The sequence below is a fragment of the Schistocerca nitens genome, chromosome 3 (assembly GCF_023898315.1).
Source record: "Schistocerca nitens isolate TAMUIC-IGC-003100 chromosome 3, iqSchNite1.1, whole genome shotgun sequence".
Taxonomy (NCBI): Eukaryota; Metazoa; Arthropoda; class Insecta; order Orthoptera; family Acrididae; genus Schistocerca; species Schistocerca nitens.
Window position 1 is genome coordinate 640,707,137 of NC_064616.1, and position 17,271 is coordinate 640,724,407.

The 17,271-nt window shown below is 43.4% G+C and overlaps 1 protein-coding gene across 1 annotated transcript in view; it reads left to right on the forward strand.

The window, feature by feature from the left end:
* LOC126249377 (uncharacterized) overlaps positions 1–291 on the forward strand; it is a 326,184-nt gene extending 325,893 nt beyond the window's left edge. The window contains exon 3 of the mRNA XM_049951031.1: positions 165–291. Coding sequence (XP_049806988.1) covers positions 165–291 — 127 coding nt within the window. The remainder of the gene's footprint in view (positions 1–164) is intronic.
* The last annotated feature ends 16,980 nt before the right edge of the window (positions 292–17,271 follow it).

Consider the following 17,271-nt stretch of genomic DNA (forward strand, 5'->3'; position numbering starts at 1 on the left):
AACTACCCGTCCCTGTTACCGCGGAAGAGAAGCCGGCAGCGTCCTCGCCCGAGGACGATATCTTCAACTGTGTAAACTTGCGCTTGCCGAAACCCGAACCCCGCACCATCGTCGGGTCCTACATCCAGAGAAGCATCCCCATCAGGAGCGCGTCCTTCTCGCAGGTGGACTTCTCGCCGTCGGACGGAAAGTACATCCGGTGCGTGGCGCGCGCCAGCCCGTACGCGTTGCCAGCTGCGGCACCGCCGCCAACGGCTGTACCACCTCCGACGGCGGCAGGTGGTTCCCTGACGCTGCCGCGCAAGCGAGCCGACCTAGCCGTGCCCTCTACCGAAGAGCAAGTCGCGGGAGGCTCCACTCCCTCCGTAGACTCGGCCGTCGGCTCCGACGAGGGCCTCGTCGCCCCCACCTCGACGATATCTTGCGGCAAACCGCCGGACGGTACCGCCTCGTCCGAGGCCTCGCACAAGCCGTCCGGAGCGCGGTCTCTGACATATCCACTACCGAGGAGGGGCTCGCGATCCGACGACGACATTCCCTTCACGTCCATCGACGGCAACGGGCTCAAGAGCCTACTGTGCACTCCACTGAGCTCCTGCGCCGTCCGAGAGCTGCCCGAAGTCGCTGAGGAGAGCGAAACGTCACTGACCGACAGCGGCGTGGCGGCCAACGTTAGCGAGTTAGGAGATAAGCAGCACCCAGATACGCCGCCCGCGCCCGACACGTCCGCTCCCACAGCTGACGCGGACGCGGACTCGGCCTGCCACCAATCGATCGGAACCGAACCGCCCGTTACCGACGAACACCGAGAAATAATCGACGCGTCTGGCGACGTACGCGAGTATACGGCGCACGTAGTGTCCAAGACCGTCGAGTATGCCAAAGCGCACGACCAAAACGACGGCGAACTCGAGGATTACGAGAACTGCGAGTACGCTTTTCAGAAATGCTACGAGGACGATTCCGGTGAAATCTTGGAATACTTCAAAGATCCCGACCGAGAGGTTGCCGAAAAGATGGAAACGAGAATGCTATTAGATGACAGCGAAACGGCCGAGCGACCGAGCACTACAGAAACTGAGGGCGACGCCGCCGAGTCCGATACGGGATCGGGTCCAGTTTTCGTGGCGCAGTGGCCGAAAGAAAAGGCCGAATATCGAGACGTGGGGACCGACAGTCCGACATCGGCCGTAAGAATCAGTTTGCAACCTTCTAGTCACAAAAGGGGCCGGTCGGAGGGCGAGATTACTCTCGGCCGAAGACAGGTCTGCTACACGCCGCCGCCCACGCCCCCGCGCGAGAGGGAAGAGGCGGCGTCCGCACAGCGGTCCAGCGCTGACGTCAGCTCGGACGCGGTGGAAGGGAGCGCGCAGCGGCAGCAGCAGCAGCAGCAGCGGCGCCAGCGCACGCTCCAGCACGAAGACGACGACGAGTGGAGGCCGGCGGCGCCGGCGCCGGCGCCGACGCGTCCGCAGCTCACCTGCCAGAGCTCCGAGGAGAGGGAGGAGCCCCGGGGGTGCAAGGCCCACCCCCTATATAGGGCGGACAGCCTGTCGGAGGGCGACAGCGACCAGGGTGGCAGCGGCAGCGGCGGACGTCGACACACAGCGTCACCGGCCACCTTCCTCGCCGACATGTCCGACTCTGACGGCGCGCGCTCGCGCAGCCCACAGCCACCGCGCCGCTACTCCAAGCGGCCGCTGCGCGGGCCCTACGGCCAGATGCTGGAGGCCGAGATGCAGAAGCCGGAGCCGCGCATCCACTCCAGATTCCACTGCAGCGAGGACCTCAAGTTCCTGGAGGAGCTGGCGGGTCCGCCGAGCGCCGGGCCGTCGCGCGCACCCACGGTCCAGTCGCTGGACGAGCCGCAGGTGCACCGGCCGCGGCCCGCCGCCCGCGCCGCCCCAGCTGCCGCCGCCCCTGCTGCCGCCGCGGCGTCGCCCTCGCCGTCGCCCTCGCCGTCGGCGTCGCCCGCTCCGCGCCCCGCCGCGGCCGCACAGCCGGCAACCGGCGCCAGGCGCAAGGTTAGCAGCGGCGCGCCGCCCTGCCACCAGCGCACCGCCTCCAGCCCGTCGCAGCTCGAGGGCGGCCAGCGCCGCCGCCACCACGCTCTCGCCGATCTGCTCGCCGAGGGGCACGACCGCATCTACGCGGCGCCACAGCAGCTAAAGGTAGTCCACCACACGTTACCTCTACTGTCCGTCATCAGACACATTACGAATAATCATTTACACTTTATTATTATTATTATTATTATTGTTATTATTATCATCAATGATGAACAAAGACAGACTCCGTCTGCTTCTCTTTCTATGTTTATTCGTATTAGCGATTTTAACATTTGTTACAGGTTATCTTCAGATCCGTACCTGATAAAAAAGGGAAAGGAGATGACACTACAAAGCTGATATTGTTGCCGCATAAAAACACGTGCGGTGGCAATATATAAATATATATGATAGTAAAGCATTCGTACCTAATGACTGTGAATAACAGTTCGTCAGCAGGGCGAGGATTTTGTTAAAAGTAGAGAGCTTGCGCAAACTGAGTTCTAATGAAACTTGTGTACATTGTGACTTGACTGACTCCTTCATATAGTAAAAGTCACCTTCGTAATAAATTAAAATTTTTAAGTAAAAGCCTAACAAAATAAAGGTTAAAAATACGTATACTTCAAATGTTACAATAAGTACATATAATTATTACTCAAAAAGTAAAAAAAGTACCTGACGCCCGTAGTCCGAATATACACAAAAAAGTGATCGAGGTAGAGTCAGTCATCATTATTACACTAAAAGCAGTCGCGGTGTCCTCAAACATCTAAAATTTCAAAATTGTGATGTATAATTATTACTTATCGATTCACTCATTTTTACACGGTAGTGGTATAATGGTAACAGTTTAAACAACGCGTTACCGCTAAGTTAATTATGTTCTCAAAGATCCTGAGCAACTTTCTTGCATGTGTACAGTAGAACTGCCTTCTGCAGCTGCCAACAGAGCGATGGATACACTGTAGAATTTTCAAGGTAACCGGGATCACACTTGCGCCGTGTTATCTGCGTAAGTCGTAGATGTGCTCTTCAGCAGCCGTCCATTATCAAACGCACGTCGTTGATTGTTGATGTATTTACATATATGAATTAACGATTATTTATTTATATTTACTTATCGTTGTTATTATTATTATTGTTATTGTTGTTGTTGTTATTGTTAACTGTCTCGTTCATTTCTAGAGGGCACTGATACGATTGTAACTGACAAAACAAAAAGTTATCACTATGTTTAACTATGTCCTACGAGAACCTGAACGAGCTGTTGTGCAGATGCTCAGTACAACTGCTTCTACAGCTGCTAACAGGGCGAAGAATGCAGTTTTAGGTCCTGTACCTCTTTCAAAGTATGTTTTACCATAACGCTGAAGTCCGATATTATTATTATTATTATTATTATTAGTTTCTCCATGTTCGTAGGATGCTGATTCCGTAACCGTTCGTTCAGTTAATGAAAACTAGCTCACGCTCCTAAAGAGAACTTTATTTAGGCCACGACCGATTTCGGACTTACCATCAGGCAGTTTTCAAGTGGATTTGAAAATTGTGATGTAAAGAAGCAACGTGAAGTATGCTTTGATTTGAAGTTGCCTATCTACAGCACAATCTTCCACAGTCCTCTTGTAAATGGCTTGATGTAAAGACCTAAACCATTCATGGATTGAGTACAGTTCTTACTAGAAACTGGAGCGGCTTCTCATTTATTACTATTATTGTTATTATTAAGATTCACTAGCAATGAATGCTCTTCGTTGCACAATGAGCAATAACTAGGAAAGTGAATAAGAAATCTGCTGGTAAGTCGCATGAGTAATACAAATCCAGATGTTACCGAGTCCTTTATTGTGCTCATGACGCGCTTCAGGCAAGAGAAGTGCTAATAATATATCACACAATACAATTCCATCAAAGAAACGACGTTATATAAATCTCAAATGAAATCAGTTGTACACTATTCAAAAGAACATAAGTACATACCATCTAAGATCTATATGTGCATTGACAAGGACGTTGAATAATGTCCGTACAAATGCCAAGCGAAACACGTGCTGGCGTAAGCAACAAGTAGACCTAACCAGTAGCTGACTACAGTTACAATGTCAAGGCACCGCTAACAGAGCCATAACGTGAGCTCATATCACTTGAGCGTAGCACTTCTGATGACGTGTAAAATCCAAATGTTAATATAAAATAATAAAAGATCATCCACCTAATGTGCAAGAAGGCGATTGTAAAAACAGTAAGTACAAGACATTCCATTTACGTCATATAGAACCACATTCGGTATGATCTGTTCAAAATTTCAGTAGAGGGCGTCACATTCAATACAAAGTTAATTAAAACAATAATTTTTCAATAAAAGAAAATTAATTAAAATAATTATGTCGTTTTTACCAGCACAGCCGTGCAAAAAAGTCAACAGTAAAACACAATGCAACATTGCAGGTTTCATAAAACAAATATACTGTTAGATGTCATTTTTGCGTTTGCAATATGACTCAATAAAAGTAGTTCGCCGATAAAATTACATATGGTCATTAAGAATTCCATAAAACGTAGAGAAAGCTAAAAGAAAGAATAGCTGGCCGTGGACTATTATTGTGTTTTCCTATCCACAAGTAAATCATTGAAAAAAACAAAGGAACACCTGCGACTGCTTGAAATCTGCTCATTTTTTATAACTTCTGGATCCACCGGATTACCGTAACTTTATTACCAAAATGTACATGTTTTCAATGATTTACTTGTGCGTAAGAATTAACAATAAGAGTCCCCATCTGGCTGTTATTTTTTTTTCTATTTCTATGTTTCATGGAATTCTTAATGAACACACGTAATTTTATTAGCGAACTGCTTTTATTAAGTCACTCTGAAAACGCAAAAATTACATGTGACAGTACGTTTGTTCTATGAAACGTGCACTATCGCATTGTGTTTTAATGTTGACTTTCTTGCACAGCTGTGCTGGTAAAAACGAAATAATTATTTTAATTAATTTTATTTTATAGAAAAATGAATATTTTAACTATCTTTGAAGAGGATGTGATGCCCTCTATTGTAATTATGAACAAATTATACCGAATGTGGTTCTGTATGACGGTGTTGTAATGTCTTGTATTATTATACTGTTTTTACAATTGATCTTCTTGCACGTTAGTGCTGACTCAGCTTTTATTACTATATATTAACATTTGGATTTTACACGTGATCAGAAGTGCTGCCCTCCAGTGTTACAATCTTACGTTGTGGCTTTGTTAGCGGTGCCTTGACACTGTAACTGTAGTCAGCAACTGGTTATGTCCACTTTTTGTATACGACAGCACATATTTTGCTTGACATTTGTACGGACATTATTCAACGTCCTTGTCAATGAATATAATGATCTTAGATGGTACTTATTATGTTCTTCAAAAGGGTTTACAATTAATTTCATTTGAGATTCATATAACCCCATTTCTTTGAAAAAGCTTTATTGTATGATGTCATTATTTGCACTTCTCTTTATTTTTTGTTACTAGATCATTTGATGATGAGCTATGCCCGAAACGCGTAGTGAACGCAATAAAGAATTCAATACCATCTGGATCTGTATTACTTTCACGACTTACGAGCATTTTTAAACTTTTCTACTTTGACAGTTACTGTTATTATGGCCGCACATTTCTATCAGAGCTTCAGGGCCTATTTACAACAACGAAAAATACCTTGCCACCGCCGGCCGAAGTGGCCGTGCGGTTAAAGGCGCTGCAGTCTGGAACCGCAAGACCGCTACGGTCGCAGGTTCGAATCCTGCCTCGGGCATGGATATTTCTGATGTCCTTAGGTTAGTTAGGTTTAACTAGTTCTAAGTTCTAGGGGACTAATGACCTCAGCAGTTGAGTCCCATAGTGCTCAGAGCCATTTGAACCTTGCCACCCTACTTCTCAGAAATAGTTTCCCAGTCTCTACACTGCCTAAAGTTTTCGAAACCACCTTGAATATTATCAGTGTATCTGTGATGTGGGAATGCGATACATCCTCTACTGGTAGGAGACTCTTCGGTCACTTTCTTTATGACATCATAAACTTCGTCAGTGTTTAGTGTTCTCTGATCGTTAGTAGTGCTGTATCATATCGGCCTAAATACATAAATTTTGTGTTCAAATACTCTTAGCTTTTATTTTCAGAAAATGATGCACCACTCCTCGTAAATATTTGAAGAACGTCACGATTGCTGCCAAGAGATACTGATGAGATTTCTTTATTGATCAGACATGAACGGTCCACAGACTATCATCTGATTCGTAAATGTATTTACAACATCGTATTGGTCGTTATAAAATCATTGGCGCTAGATAAAAATTCCATGAGTTCGTCACTGTTGTCGCATAGTAATATACATTACATCGTCAATTATAAACTGTGCATACTGTGCAATTATTCATTTTACAGTCGGCACTAGCGCTAGGGACTGAAGCATTCTAGATTTGTATGTGCAAATGTTATGTAAATGCTTTTATGAACTTAAAGATGGTTTGTGAGCCGAAGACTTTTGTCAAATTAAAAAAAAAAAATCAGCAGCTTTTCGTGGCAATCTTGACGTTCTTCATCCTTAGTTTGCCTTTTTTTTCAGAAGTCCATGTTTCAGATGCGAGGATTAAAAGTCATTCAATTATTATGTGTGTGTGCAAGTTAGAGTTCCTAGACAGCAACATACCTTTAAAATTCAATGCCTTAGTAACATGTGTCATGTTTTACAAATTTTGATTGTTTTTTGCTCATACTGAGCGACAGGGGCCATCTGTATATATTCAACCTGAACGAAGGCAACTTCTCGATCCAAGATCGCATCTGTAAAATATTTATTTACGGTGACCGGTTTCAGTAAACAGAGTTACCATCATATTATTTATGGGTAGTGTACATAAAGTGTAAAGCAGAGTATAAAAATAGCTTACAATGTCATAAATGTAATACGTGCAGTGAATTTCTATTATTATACATACCTCGATGAAGATTAATACAAGAGCCAAATTAGAGCTATAAGTGTACTCCATATATTACGTAGCCGTATAGTTGACATAAGATGCGGTGGCATGTCAAAGCGGAAACCAAAATTTATGACATGTTTCGTCATGTGCTCCCGTTACATATTACAGGTCACAGAGAACAACACCGATGCAGGATCGCCAATGAATTGACGCGCGGTGACAGTTAGCATATAACATGTTAGTACCCCTAGAGGTCGCTTGTTTATTCATGTCATTGCAAATATACGTATGTAATTTTAATAAGATTGCGGTAACTGGCATACAGTTATAAAATTTTTTGTAACAGGTAGAAGCTAAAATATTTTGTAGAACAGCAAGAGCATACGCAAGCATAACTGGTATAAAAGTATAGTTTTTTAAAACAAATAACAACCAAAATATATTCTACACACGTTAACAGCATCGGTAACCATGTAGAGGTAAAGCACTAAGTCAAAAGAGCAACATGTAATAAAGATTACAGCTCAAGTCGTATTTCGAAATGCTGTCTATATACAACTTCAGATACAAAACAAATTAATCTATCAGTAACATTTATTGACAGTACGCTTGCACAACAGAAACCCAGAAGATGACGAGAGTGCACAGGAGAGGAAATGTCTTCGGTATATAGTCTAATTGTAGTGAGGAAGGCATTACTAGAGGTCATCTATGCTACAATATCAAAACCAAAATAGTAATACTATATCAGCAGTGGCAGGGACCGTTCACTGAGACAATAAAAGATTTAGATAAAACAGAAATGAGCTATGGATCGCGTGGTATACTTGACATTATCGTTACCTTAGAGCTGAAAGTCACCTTGTTTCACCTGGTTTAAGCAGGACTGCGCGTGAACTAATCATTTTACTGTGACATTTATGTACCTACATCGTATAATTTATCCTTGTTCATATCCCCGGGCAATATATTGCTTACCTAAACCTCATACTTAAGACGATGTTCCTATTTTATCTAAACCTTTTAGTGTCTCAGTGGATGTTCCCTGCCACTGCTGCCATATTATTCTTTTGATTTTGAGACTGTATTGATTTTCCTTTGGAACGGTTGCTGAGAATCCACAATCATAACTAGACCTCGGGCTACGTATGTTATTGAATATCTACCATGCGTTTTTGCGCAGATGACCTCCTGTAATGCGTTCACCACTAAAAGTATATACCGAACACAAACGCTACGTATGGCGCTTTGTACTGTGAAATCTCGTCGTCTATTAGGTTTCTGCTCTACAGCCTTATTGTCAATAAATGTTACTGTGCGATTATTTTGTCTTGTATCTGAAGTTGTATATAGACAGGATTTTTGAAATACGACTTAGGTTGTAGTCCTAACAACATGTTGTTCTTTCGACTTCGTGCCATACCTCTGCATGGTTACGGATGCTCCTTATATGTGTAGAAAGTATTTCGGCTGTTATCTGCTTGTTGTCTTTTCTGACTTCTTGTTTTACCTGTTTTACCTCTATATGTTTGCGTATGCTCTTGCTGTTCTACAAAATATTTTAGCTTTTAACTGTAACAAAAATTTTATAATTGTACACCAATTACCACAATTTTATTAAAATGACATATGTGTATTTACAGTTGACAATGACATGAATACACAAACGATCTCTAGCGGCACTAACACGTCGCTTAATAACTGTCGCCGTGCGACAGTTCAGTGTCGACTCTGTATCAGTGATGTACTCTGTGACTTGTAATACATGACGGAATCGCTTGACGAAACATATTGTAAATAATGATTTTCAATTTGGTATGCCAATGCTTATTACATCAACTGTCCGACTAAGTAAGATATGGAGTGCATTAGCAGCTCTAATGGATATGTGTAATAGTAATAATTATAATAATTAATAATTCACTCTGCGTATTATATTTATGGCAGTGAACGTTATTTTTTTTAATCTGGTATGGTCGGTTGGTTAATTGGGGGAGGGGTCCAAACAGCGAGGTTATCGGTCTCATCGGAGAAGGGAAGAATGGGGAAGGAAGTCCCCCGTGCCCTTTGGAAGAAACCATCCCAACATTTTCCTGAAGCGATTTAGGGAAACCATGGAAAACCTAAATCAGGATGACCGGACAAGGGTTGGAACCGTCGTCCTCCCGAATGCGAGTCTAGAGTGAATGTGATATGCTTTACACTTTATGTACACTGGTCAAAGATCAGACGATGGTAGCTCTGTTTACTGACACCGGTCATCGTAAATAAAGGTTTTACAAATGCGATCTTCGCTGAGAAGTTATCTTCTTTCACATATTAATTGGATTCCGGCTTTAATAGGGTCTTCAAGACGTCAGTGAGGTGTCAAGGTTAGTTTTTGCAAAACTTGTGTCGTTAATATTTAGGGCATTATTACTTGCCAGATGTCGAGTTAATGTGAAGTATATTATTTTATCTGTATTCATCTGAAGACCCATGAATTTCGTAGCATTTATTAATTGTGTTGTAAGGGCTTTTAATTCGTTTTAATTTTCCGTTAATAGAGCAATATCGTCAGCATGTGTGTATGCTTAAACATGGTCGTCACTCAACACAGATCTCACCTGTCGCCCGCCTCCGTAACTGAGGCCTCTGTCGCACAGTAGTAGTATAGTGGCATCGCGTTGTTGGGTGGAATGTATTTTCATCACCACTGTTGTGAGACAAAGGAAGAAGGGTTGTGACGACGTATAGTTTGTGATCATCAGACTGTGAAAAAATGTTGTATATTAAATTACAGACCTCTTCACAATGCTTCATGGAGCGCGGACATTAAAACACTGTTGACAATAATTTTATCGTATGGGATACGCACAAGAATTGGGTTTCATACTCACTCTTCTCTCCCAAATTACCATCATTTATTTATTTACTAGCTGGTTCGTCAGATGTTGTGCTGTCCAATAAATTTGTTTGTGATTGTTTTGTGAATTTATGAAAGTTATTGTAAAAATGTTAACAAAGTAAAAATGAGAAGAAAACATATTTTTGAATGATCATTGTATCTGTTAGCTATTGTGGCCATGGATATTAAATATGAGAAAGACTACATTTAGAAGCACACCAACGGGAAATTACAACGGTGAAATGCTGGAAAAGTGTGATGGGCCTGGAATGTGATCGACTTGGAACTATGAGGTTTTGTTGCAAAATTTAAGATTCTGTTGAAATACGCCAGAATTCCATGCCAACAAAATTATTTATTTTCTTCCATTGAATCGGAAATCACAATGAATCTCCAAGTGTTTTATTTACATTTCGACTTCGATTGCAAGATCTATGTTCAAGTTAACAATCAAAACAAGGAAATGCTTTGTTTCCGCTGGTCTGCTGGGATATAACTTCGTTCATTGCAATGCTATATGTTTTGCCCTCTGGCGCGAATACTGAAAACATTCAAATGAGTTATTTCCATCCCGGGAGCATAACGAACAAAACAGAAAAATAAATCAACTAAATATGTCGTTCCTACCGTCAGTTAGCATCGAGAGTGAATATAAAAATTATGGTTATTGCAGTTTAGCTGAATTTTCGGACTTCCGTTCGTAATTGTACCTTTCCTGAAAACTTTTTCGGAATCATATACCGAGCGGGGTTGCGCAGTGGTTAGCACACTGGACTCGTATTCATGAGGACGACGGTTCAAACCAGAGTCCGGCCACCCTGATGTAGGTTTTTCGTGATTTCCCTAAAGCGCTTCAGGCAAATGCCGGAATGGTTCCTCTGAAAGGGCAGGGCCGACTTCCATCCCCATCTTCCCTAATCCGATGGGACCGATGGTCTCGCTGTTTGGTCCTCTCCCCCAAGTCAACCAACCATCCAACCAGAATCATAACGAACAAAACAAAAGAGAATTACGCATATCCATTATTCGAATGGTGAGTTACGGTCTGTATTTCATACTAAAATACCATAGAAAAGCACTTCCAGGTTTTACCAAATTTTCCAGTTTTTTGGGAGACTTTCCCATGTTTTCGTGCCTGGTAAATATTTTTGGGGTATCTCTAACATTCTTTTTTTAAACAATATTAGGCAAATCCGTCCAGCCGTTCTCAATTGATGCGCATTTAATTTTCATTTATTTATATTGCTGTTTCATCAAGGCCCGCCGTATTGAATCTTTGTTTCAGATTGTCTAATACATGAAGTGACTATATATCACAAATCGAGTGCTCTACAGATTACTGTCATAACTTTTTTCCAACAAAGAGAAGTTGTTTTAAATAGCGTAATCATACGATGAAATATGGTGTAATCTGTGTAATCGCACCACCAACTAAAGAAAGATAACTAAACTTCATCTATATACTTCAAATTTATTTCTGTTTCGGACAAGTTCCCGCTTCGAATTTATTTCTATTTTGGACAAGTTCCGGGCTTGACAATCTCTTGTCGTGCATCCTAAGCTACGTCTGATCCACTCTGTAATTTATTCTGTATACCCTAGCTATTTTGTGTAGTGCCACTCTCAAGAATTCCTTAAGTTCGTGTGAGCTGCCGCTATTGTAATTATAGCTATAAATTATTCACAACACTTGATGCAACAATGGACAGACACGCAAATACCATTGGACCACATTTAAATATAAATAAAATATAGTTTAATGTTCCTAATTACGTCCAGTAAATGCCATTTAACTATTTAAAGCATACTTTTGACCCATAATTTTTGAATTTGTTACACACCTACTTCAAATTCAGCAAAGTGCCCACAAATTATTGTCGGTGGGACAACTAACTATGTATTGTCCTCGTCGATCTTTCTTCGTCAGTCACTTGCCAAAAGGACAAGAAGTTCAAGAAGTTTTTTTCATTCAATTCGAACAACTACGCCATTTAAATATAAAAATCAGCAAATATATGCTAATTAACACATATATAATTGACATTTTCATGAAAAATGCACGTCTCCTTCTACCGGATTCAATATTACACACAAAAAATTCCGTTTTCGTTGCAAATATAAATTCTCAATTACCGAAATTTTATAAATGATTGTTAATACGCATTATTTAAATTGCAAAAACGCAAAATACACAAATACTAAGTTACACTCTAGACGCACACATCACAGTTACCGTTACTAACAGGGATACCAAAAGGCAGTGGGATTTTTGTAATTTTTTATATTTATGGTTCGTGGAGTTCAGAACTCAAATATCAGCGTTCTATTTTGGAACTCGACGTACAGTTGCTTCCACTAATGACCATATCTCTGCGTTCCTTACAATGTTCTGGAGGGACACTGTCCCTTACGGCTACCATCAATGGACGAACTGATAATATCTTCTCGAACGTCTCGACATTTACATAGTCACAAATTTCTGAGCCCCGACTCTCAATTTTACGAGAATGATTGTACCTCTGGACAATAGCCACTGATGACGTGAACTATACGCTGACTTTAATCAACGCGATTTCCCTGATATCCTCGAATATACTGTACACAAAATGCACGGCTACTACACTAGAGTCTATACGCACGCATGACAGTTACACTATATGCTCAAAAGAATCCGGACACTCTCAAAAACATACGTGTTTCATATTAGCATTGTGCTGCCACCTACTGCCAGGTACTACATATCAGCGATCTCAGTAGTCAGTAGACATCGTGAGAGAGCAGAGTGGGGCGCACCACAGAACTCGCGGACTTCGAACGTGGTCAAGTGGTTGGGTGTCACTTGTGTCATACGTCTGTACGCGAGATTTCCACATTCCGAAACTTTCCTAGGTCCACTTTTTCCGATGTGATAGTGAAGTGGAAACGTGAAGGGACACGTACAACACAAAAGCGTACAGGCCGACCTCGTCTGTTGACTGACAGAGACCGCCGACAGTTGAAGAGGGTCGTAATGTGTAATAGGCAGACATCAATCCAGACCATCACAAAGAAAACTTGGATTTCGTGGTAGAGCGGCCGCTCATAAGCCACACATTACGCCGGTAAATGCCAAACGACACCTCGTTTGGTGTAAGGAGCGTAAACATTGGACGATTGAACACTGAAAAACCGTTATGTGGAGTGACGAATCACGGTAGCCGGCCGCGGTGGCCGTGTGGTTCTGGCGCTGCAGTCTGGAACCGCGCGACTGCTACGGTGGCAGGTTCGAATCCTGCCTCGGGCATGGGTGTGTGTGATGTCCTTAGGTTAGTTAGGTTTAAGTAGTTCTAAGTTCTAGGGGACTTATGACCTAAGATGTTGAGTCCCATAGTGCTCAGAGCCATTTTGAACGAATCACGGTACACAATGTGGTTGTCCGACGGCAGGGTGTGGGTATGGCGAATGCGCGGTGAACGTCATCTGACAGCGTGTGTAGTGCCAACAGCAAAATTCTGAGGTGGTGGTATTATGGTGTGGTCTTTTTTTTCATGGAGGGGGCTTGAACCCCTTGTTGTTTTGCGTGGCACTATCACAGCACAGGCCTACATTGGTGTTTTAAGCACCTTCTTACGTTCTTCTTTCCCACTATTGAAGAGAAATTCGGGGATGGCGATAGCATCTTTCAATACTTTCTGTACTTTCTGTTCATAATACACGGCCTGTGGCGGAGTGATTACAAGACAATAACGTCCCTGTAGCGGTCTGGCCTGCACAGAGTCCTGGCCTGAATCCTATAGAATTCCTTTGGGATGTTTTGGAAGCCGACTTCGTGCCAGACCTCACCGATCGACATCGATACCTCTCCTCAGTGCAGCACTGCTTGAAGAATGGGCTGCCATTCCCCAAGAAACCTTCCAGCACCTGATTGAACGTGTGCCTGCGAGAGTGGAAGCTGTGATCAAGGCTAAGGGTGGGCCGACACCATATTGAATTCCAGCATTGCTGATGGAGGGCGCCACGAACTTGTAAGTCATTTTCAGCCAGGTGTCAGGATACTTTTGATCACATAGTGTACTTTCACTAATAAAAAACCACACGGTAGTTGGGTTTTTGTAATTTTCTTATATTTATGGTACATGAAGTTCAGAACCAAAATATCAGTCCGCAGAAGTATTTCGATGCAACTCTAAAAAATTCTCTAGAAAATCGATTTTGAAGCTTTTCGAGCATCTTTAATTCCCAGAACCATTTACAGCTCTTTAACAGGCCACCTGGCAACGTGGTAGAATCCCTACGTGCCATGTAGTTGGCCTGGTTTCGACTTCTGGCCGATGCAATTTTTTTTTAATGTTGAATGTTCTAGAGCATAGGCGTGAGGGAAAAAATACACAAATATGGGGGGGGGGGGGGAATCGGTAGAGATTGAGATTCGTAATCGCTGGATCGCTGTTTCGAATCTCATTTTGATTTTTTTTCGTTTTTTCGTTCATTTCGAATACCTACGTCATTTAAATACAAAATTCAGAAAATTTATACTAATTAACACATATCTAATTGTCAATTTTATTTAAAATATACTGCACACAAAAATCCAGTTTTCATTGCAAATATAGCTTCTTAATTACTGAACTTCTACACTCCTGGAAATGGAAAAAAGAACACATTGACACTGGTGTGTCAGACCCACCATACTTGCTCCGGACACTGCGAGAGGGCTGTACAAGCAATGATCACACGCACGGCACAGCGGACACACCAGGAACCGCGGTGTTGGCCGTCGAATGGCGCTAGCTGCGCAGCATTTGTGCACCGCCGCCGTCAGTGTCAGCCAGTTTGCCGTGGCATACGGAGCTCCATCGCAGTCTTTAACACTGGTAGCATGCCGCGACAGCGTGGACGTGAACCGTATGTGCAGTTGACGGACTTTGAGCGAGGGCGTATAGTGGGCATGCGGGAGGCCGGGTGGACGTACCGCCGAATTGGTCAACACGTGGGGCGTGAGGTCTCCACAGTACATCGATGTTGTCGCCAGTGGTCGGCGGAAGGTGCACGTGCCCGTCGACCTGGGACCGGACCGCAGCGACGCACGGATGCACGCCAAGACCGTAGGATCCTACGCAGTGCCGTAGGGGACCGCACCGCCACTTCCCAGCAAATTAGGGACACTGTTGCTTCTGGGGTATCGGCGAGGACCATTCGCAACCGTCTCCATGAAGCTGGGCTACGGTCCCGCACACCGTTAGGCCGTCTTCCGCTCGCGCCCCAACATCGTGCAGCCCGCCTCCAGTGGTGTCGCGACAGGCGTGAATGGAGGGACGAATGGAGACGTGTCGTCTTCAGCGATGAGAGTCGCTTCTGCCTTGGTGCCAATGATGGTCGTATGCGTGTTTGGCGCCGTGCAGGTGAGCGCCACAATCAGGACTGCATACGACCGAGGCACACAGGGCCAACACCCGGCATCATGGTGTGGGGAGCGATCTCCTACACTGGCCGTACATCACTGGTGATCGTCGAGGGGACACTGAATAGTGCACGGTACATCCAAACCGTCATCGAACCCATCGTTCTACCATTCCTAGACCGGCAAGGGAACTTGCTGTTCCAAGAGGACAATGCACGTCCGCATGTATCCCGTGCCACCCAACGTGCTCTAGAAGGTGTAAGTCAACTACCCCGGCCAGCAAGATCTCCGGATCTGTCCCCCATTGAGCATGTTTGGGACTGGATGAAGCGTCGTCTCACGCGGTCTGCACGTCCAGCACGAACACTGGTCCAACTGAGGCGCCAGGTGGAAATGGCATGGCAAGCCGTTCCACAGGACTACATCCAGCATCTCTACGATCGTCTCCATGGGAGAATAGCAGCCTGCATTGCTGCGAAAGGTGGATATACACTGTACTAGTGCCGACATTGTGCATGCTCTGTTGCCTGTGTCTATGTGCCTGTGGTTCTGTCAGTGTGATCATGTGATGTATCTGACCCCAGGAATGTGTCAATAAAGTTTCCCCTTCCTGGGACAATGAATTCACGGTGTTCTTATTTCAATTTCCAGGAGTGTATAAAAGATTTTTCATAAAGCAGCTTGTAATCGAACTGCGTGCTTATGGAATATCGTCTTAGTTATGCAACTGGATTCATGATTTCCTGTCAGAGAGGTCACAGTTCAAAGTAACTGACGGAAAGTCATCGAGTAAAACAGAAGTGATGTCTGATGTTCCCCAAGGTAGTGTTATAGGTCCTCTGATGTCCCTTATCTTTGTAAACGATATAGACGACAATCTGAGCAGCCGGTTTAGGTTATCTGCAGATGATGTCGTCGTATATCATCCTGTAAAGCAAATTAGAAAACAATTTAGAAGAGATATCTGTATGATGCGAAAAATGGCAATTGACCTTAAATAATGAAAATTGTGAGGTCATTAACATGAGTGCTAAAAGGAATGCATTAAACTTCGGTTCCGCAATAAAGCAAACCAAATCTAAAGGCCCTAAATTCAATTTAATGCCTAGGAATTACAATTACTAACAATTTAAATACCGGCCGCTGTGGCCGAGTGGTTTTAGGAGCTTCAGTCCGGATCCGCGCTGCTGCTACGGTTGCAGGTTCGAATCATGCGTCGAGCATGGATGAGTCTGATGTCCTTAGGTTTGTTAGGTCTAAGTAGTTCTAAGTGTAGGGGACTGATGACCTCAGTTGTTAAGCCCCATAGTGCTCAGTGCCATTCGAACCATTTTTGAACAATTTAAATGGGAAATAACACATAGAAAATGTAGTGGGGAAGGCGAACCAAAGACTGCATTATATTGGCTGAACAGTAAGAAGATGCAACAGATCTTCTAAAGAGACTACCTACTCTCCATTTATCCATCCTCTTTATGGAGTTCTGCTGCGCAGTGTCAGATCCTTACCATATAGGATTAATGTAGTACATCAAGAAATTTCAAAGTGAGGCAGCACGTTTCGTATTACCGACATGTAGGGGAGGGAGTGTCACGGACGTGATACTGGATTTAGGGTGGACATTATTAAAACAAAGGCGTTTCTCGTTGCGGCGTGAGCTTCTCACGAAATTTCAGTTACCATCTTCCTCCTCCAAATGTGAAAATATTTTGTTCATTCCGACTTACATAGAGAGTAACGATCATCATAATAAAATAAGGAAATTCAAATCTTGCACGAAAAGATATAGGTGTTAGTTTTTACGGCGCGCTGTTCAAGAGTGGAGTAATAGAGAATTATTGTGAATGTAGCTCGATGAACCCTTTCTCAGGCACTTGAGTGTGATTTGAACCCTCTCCCAGGCACTTGTGATTTGCAGAGTGGCCTTGTAGATGTAGATGTTCGAATTGGAAAAAATAATAATATTTATTTTACGTTTCA